General features: G+C 40.9%; 1 protein-coding gene across 1 annotated transcript; it reads left to right on the top strand.

Annotated features, from left to right (window-relative positions):
* The first annotated feature begins 329 nt into the window (after window positions 1-329).
* calhm5.1 (calcium homeostasis modulator family member 5, tandem duplicate 1) lies at window positions 330-2,712 on the top strand. The gene is made up of 2 exons (XM_032559625.1): window positions 330-976; window positions 1,625-2,712. The coding sequence occupies exons 1-2, from the start codon at window positions 428-430 to the stop codon at window positions 2,012-2,014; spliced, it is 939 nt and encodes a 312-aa protein (XP_032415516.1). The 5' UTR covers window positions 330-427; the 3' UTR covers window positions 2,015-2,712.
* Window positions 2,713-9,858: the final 7,146 nt, after the last annotated feature.

The following is a 9,858-nucleotide window of genomic DNA, read 5'->3' as shown; positions in this document are numbered from 1 at the left end:
TCAATACATTGAGGGAATTTGTATCAAGAAATAACTAAGGTTATTCAAGAAAAGTTCTTCTTGTATTTTCATTTTCATTTCTTTGTCCTTGATGTTGGTTCTTCTGTCAGAAATGTAAATGTAAGACATCACACACTAACAGTACTTATCCCAACATTGCAGCTGGAAAGGAAAACCTATAAAGAATAACTAACCCCAACAATTGTTATTTCTATTAGTTCAAGGACAGCAGATACTTCTTCTCAGGGCAGAAGAATTCAGTGTTGAAGTGAACAAAGGAGGAGCTTGACAACAGACCACCAAAGGGAGGGGCAAAACTGGTTTGGCAGATGAATCTCTGACAGACAACAGAGCAGGAAGTAGTTGATAGAGATTTGGTTAGACTTTTCTCTGGGATCGTTTTGGATAGCTCCTGGATACCAACACCATGGATAACTTCCAGACAGTACTGCGTTTCTTCATGAACCAAAAAACCACCATTGGTTACAGTTTTATGGCACTCCTAACTATAGGTGGGGAACGAGTTTTTTCCATGGTTTCATTTCAGTGTCCATGTAACCATGAGCAGAATTTCTCGTATGGGCTGACTTTTCTGCTTGGTCCAGCTGCTGTGCTTTTTGTTTTGGGTCTGTTCTTCAGCAGCAGGCTGTGGAGGCTCTACACTGGCTGCTGTCTTAACCCAATGAAGCTTTGTCCTCGAGGGAACTGCCTTGGCTGTTTCAGGGTCTTATTGAGCATTATTACTGGTGCTTGTGTGGCCCCTGTTATGTGGCTGTGTGTGGCCTTGCTCAATGGGACCTTTTATGAATGTGCCATCAGCGGTCTGGATGATAACCTGGTTGTGAATCTGTTTTGTAAAAACAACACGTTGCCCGACAAGTGTCGGGAGCAGCTGGCCCTGGTTCCCTGTGGTAACTCTAAACTCTCCAGTGATGAACGGATGAAGCTGCTGCTGATGTTCAGGGCTCAGTCACAAGTAAGACACACCAATTCCATCTTTATGTACATTTAGAGGATTGCACTTAATTACCCCTAACCTCCTGTGCATCTGAAAGGGCTTTGTGAAGTCTGAAACTTATTACTCAAATTCTTTCATGGCTTTGAAATTTTGTAAAACAAATGTTGTGCAGCAGTCTAAATGACACTGTAGCTTTAAGGGCAGGAGTGTTTTCTAGACAGAGAAGTTATTTTAATTGTAACATCTGCTTTTATTGTGGAAAGTGTAAGGTCCAGTAAAACAACTACGGAATGACTCCAAAAGCCTGTGAGTTCATGGAGATAGTGCTCAGAAAATGACAGATAACAATAAATAAATAAATAAAAACAAATTACTTATAATTTAACTCCAAATAACCCATCGATTCTGTCAGATGAGCTGGACACGCCCTGCTGTTAAGTGGAAACAGAGAAACATATATTAAAATATTTATTTATCACAAACCCATGAGATTTATGGATGTACATGATGGAATTTGATAATGTCCTTTTTTTCAAGGCAGTAATAAAGCATAAAGTGAGTTAATAATGTTACATAGAAAATTGGCACATAGTCATCAGCTGATCATTATTGAAAAATATGCATGTCACTAATTGACAGAATGTTTTGTTTTCATTACATCTGCAGATTTTGGGCTGGAGTTTCATAATTGTTGCTGCCATTGTAGGTCTTTTGGGCACTTGCTGCAAAAACTGCCGCTCCCAGGTCAGTTACCTGCAGCTTACGTTCTGGAAGCGTTATATTGAGAAAGAGAAGGAGCGCTTTGATGCCTTCACTGTGGACTATGCAACAAAGCTGGCTGAGAGAAACCTGCAGAGTTTTTTTGAGAACAAAGAACCTGATCCCATGCCATTTCCAAACCACAAGGCATGGGAGGAGATCTCTGCATACTACACTTTCTCCAGGAGTGAACAGTATTACAGTACTCTGCAGCGCTACGTAGAGCGGGCAGACAGGGATTTCACACCAGAAAATCGACCCGTTCTGGACATGGAGCATGGGATAGAAATGAGCTGAACAACAACCCACTGAAGAGAAAAACAAAGGTCTGCTAACAAAATGGATATTAAAAACACTCATACAATTTACTGATGGTATTTAACTAATACCATATTTGATCATTTTCCACAACCAGCTACAGACAACAACAAATAAACAGTAAGCATCACCGACTGTGTCTTGCTTGAGAGTCTAAATGGTCACATAACTTTATTTATATATAAAAAAAAAGTCCCTAAGTTATTTTAAACAGTTTGGAGTTTTTTACATTTAATTTCCACTGTAATTCTATAAAACCTTCTATGAAGCCTTTAGATCAGGGGTCACCAACCTTTTTGAGACTGGGAGCTACTTCACCGATACAGAGTAACATGAAGGGCTACTTGTTTGATACACACATAAATTTTCTTGGCCCAGCCTTTGTAACAATAATACATTTACATACATATGATTACATGCTGCCTGATCATATTAATGTAATGGACTACTGACAATAGTTATCAGTAATAATTGACCATGGCAGCTTTGGTTAATTACTATTATGTGATCAGATGTTCTTAGTTCAGAGTTTTAAGTTTGATTCCCTTTTGGAGCTTTTCTGTGTGATTCTAAATTGTCCACAAGTGACTGAGAGTTTGGATTGTTGCAGATGCAGCTGCAGCTGTACAGCTGGACGCACTGTGAGATTTTCTTTTAAATAAACAAAGAAAAGAACATTTATTGTATTTTTTTTATTATCCAACCCTCTTTACTATTAAAAACATTGTGGAGAGAAGAAAAAGATATTTTGTGCCAAACCATCTTGTATGGTGCACACATCAGTGTGAGTGTGTGGGGGCCAAAGGGCATGCCAAAGCCTAAATCTGATTGGTCAGTTTGCTTTTGTTTATTTCACGGCTTGGCGTTTTTCTGTAAGCTAAAAATGATGAGTGGGGCGTGCTGTGGTGGCGTAGGGGTTAGCGTGACCCATATTTGGAGGCCTTGAGTCCTCGACGCGGCCGTCGCTGGTTTGACTCCCGGATCTTCCCCTCTCTCCTTCCCTGTTTCCTGTCAGCCTACTGTCATATAAGGGACACTAGAGCCCACAAAAGACCCCCTGGAGGGGTAAAAAAAAAAAAGATGAGTGGAGTTTGAACCTCCCGTAGTTCTAAGAGCTAGCCTGAGCTTTTTACAGTGTGCAGTTCTGCCGGGTCGCCAGTTTATTAGCTTTTTTTGTGGTTTCGCAAACTTAAAAGCTGACGGGTCACCCGTTGGCTGACACCAGCAGATGTCGAAAAAAAAATGTCTGACAGATCGGAAGGTATGTACAAAACTATCACTGCACCTGACCTGCAAGAGCCAGGGGTGATTCTAGGATCTGACCTTTAGGGGGGCTGAGCCCCCAGCAGGGCTAAGACCCATGAAAAGATATTCGTTGGTGTGTTTTCTAAATCTAACTGCTTATTTACATACGTTCACAAACAAAATTAAGAGACATGTTGTCAGTAATTCACAGAACAAAAGAACAATGTTCATTTTTCTCAAACATATACCTATAAAGTGTAAAATCAGAGAAACTTTTAATTTTTTCCAGAGGTGTATAAACTCAGTTTGAAACAGAATCGGATCACATCATACCTGCCAACATCTGCTAACATTAATGAGACACAAGCAGCTGTGGAGCGGCACAGTCCTAGTGTGGAGATTAAAATAAAATCTACTCAAAACTATTCATTTCCAGGCATTTGAAGAACATTTTGCTAAATGCATAGATTAATAAACCTAAAACCAGTTTATTATCAAGGTAGAAGTTCAGGTTAATGACTATTGAAAATGACTCTTTAACCTGAACTTTATTTGAAAATCATACTTAGAAATTTTTATCTAAACGTTATGCGGCTGTTGGCCTTTTTTACAAGAATGAATGTCCATCTATGGAAAAGTATAAATTATGAGTCGGGGTTTTACTGTTTCTGTTCACAGTTCATGAAGTTGGCCTGTTATAGTTTTAGGACAAAACACCTTTTCTTCGCAAAGAAACAGCCTAAAATTCTGCACTGTTCTTTAGTTTGACCTTATTTAAGTGACTCCAGAGAGATTTGGGAAATTAATTACAAAACAACACAACAGTCACTAATCAAACTTCAAAAAAGACCAATAAGAGTAATTAACAAGGCTAAGGACCGGGATCAGACTAGCCCATTATTTATCCAAATGTTTTGCACATTTACAACATTTTGTACAGAACTACAAAATACTCTTCAAATAAAGCCAATGCTGTCCACAATTTCATTCATAAATGTAAAAATAATTACAAATTAATTAAGTACTGCATTGCCCATTGTAAAAACAAATCACTAAGCATAATATTTTACATTGCAAATTGCCATCTGAATAAAGGTGCTGATCAATCAATCAATCAATCAATCAAATCAATCAAATTTTATTTGTATGGCACATTTCAGCAGTAAGGCATTTCAAAGTGCTTTACATCATTACAAACACAGAAACACAATGCAATATAGAATCAATAATCAAAACACAGCATTAAGTCAAGTTCCACCAATAAATTTTTAATTGATTACGTTTCAAATACAATTCTAAACAGGTGGGTTTTTAGTCGAGATTTAAAAGAAGTCAGTGTTTCAGCTGTTTTACAGTTTTCTGGAAGTTTGTTCCAAATTTGTGGTGCATAGATGCTGAAAGCTGCTTCTCCTCGTTTGGTTCTGGTTCTGGGGATGCAGAGCAGACCAGAACCGGAAGACCTGAGAGGTCTGGAAGGTTGATACAACAACAGCAGATCTTTAATGTATTGTGGTGCTAAGCCGTTCAGTGATTTGTAAACTAACAACAGTATTTTAAAGTCTATTCTTTGAGCTACAGGGAGCCAGTGTAGGGACTTTAAAACTGGTGTTATGTGCTCTATCTTCCTGGTTTTAGTGAGAACACCAGCAGCAGCATTCTGGATCAGCTGCAGCTGTTTGATTGATTTGTTGGACAGACCTGTGAAGACGCTGTTGCAATAATCAATACGACTGAAGATGAACGCATGAATGAGTTTCTCTAGATCTGGCTGAGACATTAGTCCTTTAATCCTGGAAATGTTCTTCAGGTGATAGAAGGCCGACTTTGTAACAACTGATGATACAAGTCTGGCCCCTTATAGCTGGTTAAATATATATATACACTGCTCAAAAAAATAAAGGGAACACTCAAATAACACATCCTAGATCTGAATGAAAGAAATATTCTCATTGAATACTTTGTTCTGTACAAAGTTGAATGTGCTGACAACAAAATCACACAAAAATCATCAATGGAAATCAAATTTATTAACCAATGGAGGCCTGGATTTGGAGCCACACACAAAATTAAAGTGAAATAACACTACACGCTGATCCAACTTTAATGTAATGTCCTTAAAACAAGTCAAAATGAGGATCAGTATTGTGTGTGGCCTCCACGTGCCTGTATGACCTCCCTACAACGCCTGGGCATGCTCCTGATGAGGTGGCGGATGGTCTCCTGAGGGATCTCCTCCCAGACCTGGACTAAAGCATCCGCCAACTCCTGGACAGTCTGTGGTGCAACGTGACGTTGGTGGATGGAGCGAGACATGATGTTCCAGATGTGCTCAATCGGATTCAGGTCTGGGGAACGGGCTGGCCAGTCCATAGCTTCAATGCCTTCATCTTGCAGGAACTGCTGACACACTCAGCCACATGAGGTCTAGCATTGTCCTGCATTAGGAGGAACCCAGGGCCAACCGCACCAGCATATGGTCTCACAAGGGGTCTGAGGATCTCATCTCGGTACCTAATGGCAGTCAGGCTACCTCTGGTGAGCACATGGAGGGCTGTGCGGCCCTCCAAAGAAATGCCACCCCACACCATTACTGACCCACTGCCAAACCGGTCATGCTGAAGGATGTTGCAGGCAGCAGACCGCTCTCCACGGCGTCTCCAGACTCTGTCACGTCTGTCACATGTGCTCAGTGTGAACCTGCTTTCATCTGTGAAGAGCACAAGGCGCCAGTGGCGAATTTGCCAATCCTGGTGTTCTCTGGCAAATGCCAAGCGTCCTGCAAGGTGTTGGGCTGTGAGCACAACCCCCATCTGTGGACGTCGGGCCCTCATACCATCCTCGTGGAGTCGGTTTCTAACAGTTTGTGCAGACACATGCACATTTGTGGCCTGCTGGAGGTCATTTTGCAGGGCTCTGGCAGTGCTCCTCCTGTTCCTTCTTGCACAAAGGCGGAGGTAGCGGTCCTGCTGCTGGGTTGTTGCCCTCCTACGGCCTCCTCCACGTCTCCTGGTGTACTGGCCTGTCTCCTGGTAGCGCCTCCAGCCTCTGGACACTACGCTGACAGACACAGCAAACCTTCTTGCCACAGCTCGCATTGATGTGCCATCCTGGATGAGCTGCACTACCTGAGCCACTTGTGTGGGTTGTGGAGTCCGTCTCATGCTACCACGAGTGTGAAAGCACCACCAACATTCAAAACTGACCAAAACATCAGCCAGACAGCATAGGTACTGAGAAGTGGTCTGTGGTCCCAACTGCAGAACCACTCCTTTATTGAGTGTGTCTTGCTAATTGCCAATAATTTCCACCTGTTGTCTATTCCATTTGCACAACAGCAGGTGAAATTGATTGTCAATCAGTGTTGCTTCCTAAGTGGACAGTTTGATTTCACAGAAGTTTGATTTACTTGGATTTATATTGTGTTGTTTAAGTGTTCCCTTTATTTTTTTGAGCAGTGTATATATATATATAAAATGGTCTTTACTGTTTTACTTAGAGGCTGGTTCTAGACCAAATTTGCCACAGGGGCCGGTGCAGACAGTGTTTTTATGGAGTCACTTAAAAAAGGATTAAACAAAAACAGATTAATATTATCATCATTTGATAATGTGAAAAAAGAGCCACTTGTGTCTCCAGAGATTCAGGTTGCAGAACTCTGATTTAGTAGATGGAAAGTGTGATCCTATCTCCATACAGCAGTTAAAAGAGCAGTACTATAATTTTTAATTCATTAAATTAATTTTAATTAAAAATAACTTTAATGTATTTTTAATAATACCTTAAAAAGAAAATTGTGAAGAAAAAATATCTACCATTGAATATTTAAAAAAGACATTTATTTAGTATAATTTCTTTAGAACCCCTCTTAGCCCCTGTCTAGAACTGGCCGTGGACTGCAAGTCTGGTGCATTTTTGCTTAGCATGTTTTTTCTTCAATGATAGGAAGTCAGATTATCCAAACTGGTAAAAAAAAAACATTAATAAAATATTAGTGAAGAAATACATTAATTGACCACTGAACAATTATTATGCTGATAGTTCCCCCTAGCTGCTGCAAACGTCCCCCAATGTTCTCCTTTGCTGCCGCCAGCATCCCCCAAAGTTCCCCTTTGCTGCTGCCAGCATCCCCCAAAGTTCCCCCTTGCTGCCGCCAGCAACCCCCAAAGTTCCCCTTTGCTCCCGCCTGTGTCCCCCAAAGTTCCCCTTTGCTGCTGCCAGCATCCCCCAAAGTTCCCCCTTGCTCCCGCCAGCGTCCCCCAAAGTTCCCCTTTTCTCCCGCCAGCGTCCCCCAAAGTTCCCCCTTGCTCCCGCCAGCGTCCCCCAAAGTTCCCCTTTGCTCCCGCCTGTGTCCCCCAAAGTTCCCCTTTGCTCCCGCCTGCGTCCCCCAAAGTTCCCCTTTTCTCCCGCCAGCATCCCCCAAAGTTCCCCCTTGCTCCCGCCAGCGTCCCCCAAAGTTCCCCTTTGCTCCCGCCTGTGTCCCCCAAAGTTCCCCTTTGCTCCCGCCAGCGTCCCCCAAAGTTCCCCTTTGCTCCCGCCTGTGTCCCCCAAAGTTCCCCCTTGCTCCCGCCAGCGTCCCCCAAAGTTCCCCTTTGCTCCCGCCTGTGTCCCCCAAAGTTCCCCTTTGCTCCCGCCTGCGTCCCCCAAAGTTCCCCTTTTCTCCCGCCAGCATCCCCCAAAGTTCCCCCTTGCTCCCGCCAGCGTCCCCCAAAGTTCCCCTTTGCTCCCGCCTGTGTCCCCCAAAGTTCCCCTTTGCTCCCGCCAGCAACCCCCAAAGTTCCCCTTTGCTTGAATTCCTTTTATATAAATAAACTGAATGTAATTTTATTTCAGAGTCAATGTTTATATTTTCAGTCACAATTATATTTTGCAATTCCCATATTTTTCAGATTCATTTTAAGCTGTCATTGCTTTAGCCCTGTACAAGTTTGGGCTGCATATAGTCAATTGTTTTCCACTATCATTTTTTTTTTTTAAATAATTTTGCTTTGAGTTTTTACAAAGTGTACCTGTAATTTCTGTGATCAGAAAGCCTATCCTGATTAAAGATGGGGTAGATCAGTCCTGGACAGATGCTGTCTGTCCCTAACTGTCTGCATCAGTCCTGACACGTCAGGACTGATGCAGACATGTAGAGAAAATAGTAACTGCACATTTCAATTTGATCCCAATAGGCAAAAGCAGGAGTGATGGGACAACAGAAATTATATATCTATATATCTGCTGAATGCAAGTTAATGATTTATAATGTAAAAGAAAGAAATTTAATATAATTTTCCATGAAAGAATTTTAAACAAACTGATTTTAAGGAAACTGGGTTTGTTGTGTGTTTACATTAACATTGTATTCTGTCTTTTAAATGATATCTAAATGTTGTAATTAAAAATTCTACTCAACTATCCTCAGAGTCAGTGATCTCTTTGTGTCAAGGTTTTGGGTATACTTTTTACCCACATGCCAAACACTCAGGATGCAGTCCTCAAAATGAAGGAAATTGGTGCAGATAAATGTATCATACATGATACATGCATTGAGGATAGAATGTAAGAAGCACTGTCAGAGCTGCAATAACTTTAGGAGGTGTGTGAATGATCTAATTGTTTGACTGTTGATTGGAGCAATTCACATTATTAGTAGAAATAGAGGGCCCCAAAACTAAATTTTGCTTAGGTATTGATTTATAAAAGTGCAGGCATACATGCAAATAAACCTTTATCTTGGCTTTTTTTCTATTCTTCCTCTTTCTTTTCTCTCTCCCTGAAGGATACGTTCTTTTTTGTGACATTGTTTTGATAACTTATCTTCCACCGGTGCTGTGGAGGTTTGGACATGTGCTGCACATTGGAGCTCATATTGCCGTGACCTCCGTGGCCACCAGGGGGCTCCCAACAGCAATTTATGTTTTATTTTTGTCCATATAGACAATGATTTCTACATACAATATCAAATATATTATTACTGAAACCACAAGTTTATAATGACATGTTGTGTTTTGTTAACATATTCACATAAATCATTACAAAAAATCATAATAAAATTAAATTTGGGTTGGCCTCCATTGGTCCTGGGGCCCTAACCAGCCTCTTAGTTTGCTTCTGCTTTGGGCTGGCCCTGAAAGAATGGGCTTATTTCCTGAATCCCAAAATATAGCATCATACCTTTGCTGTTTCATAATTATAATTCATGTTAGAGTATTTTTTTTTTCTCTGGGCTGCTATCCTTGCATTACACAGACATGATTCCTATTTTTTAGGCCTTTTTAGTCTCTGAGATACCACTGAGAAAAATGAAACTATAAAGTTGCATCCCCGACAGATTTTTTATTATTAAAATGGTAGATTTAGGTTTGCCTGGACTTTTATAAACCAGTATGTTTTCTATGCTTGACTTTTTGTATTAATATTGGTACAGATAATGGGAGACGCTTTACTGTGTTTGCTAGTAGTATAAATTGATTTCAGCTACATAATTTCAAGAAAATATTCATATATTAACATGCATTTTCTAAGTACTAAACATTTCAGTTTAGTCAGCGACTTCTGTGTTTCACCTCTGAAATATTGTTGCAGTTGCCCTAATT

Source organism: Xiphophorus hellerii, chromosome 3 (genome assembly GCF_003331165.1).
Source record: "Xiphophorus hellerii strain 12219 chromosome 3, Xiphophorus_hellerii-4.1, whole genome shotgun sequence".
Lineage (NCBI taxonomy): Eukaryota > Metazoa > Chordata > Actinopteri > Cyprinodontiformes > Poeciliidae > Xiphophorus > Xiphophorus hellerii.
Note: the sequence above shows the minus strand (reverse complement) of the source record. Positions and strands in the feature narration are given on the sequence as shown.

Bases quoted from the DNA above. Each gene is read 5' to 3' on its own strand.
- calhm5.1 (XM_032559625.1), top strand. From the start codon at position 428: ATGGATAACTTCCAGACAGTACTGCGTTTCTTCATGAACCAAAAAACC. The intron at 977-1,624 runs GTAAGACACACC...TTACATCTGCAG, and splicing joins TGTTCAGGGCTCAGTCACAA to ATTTTGGGCTGGAGTTTCAT.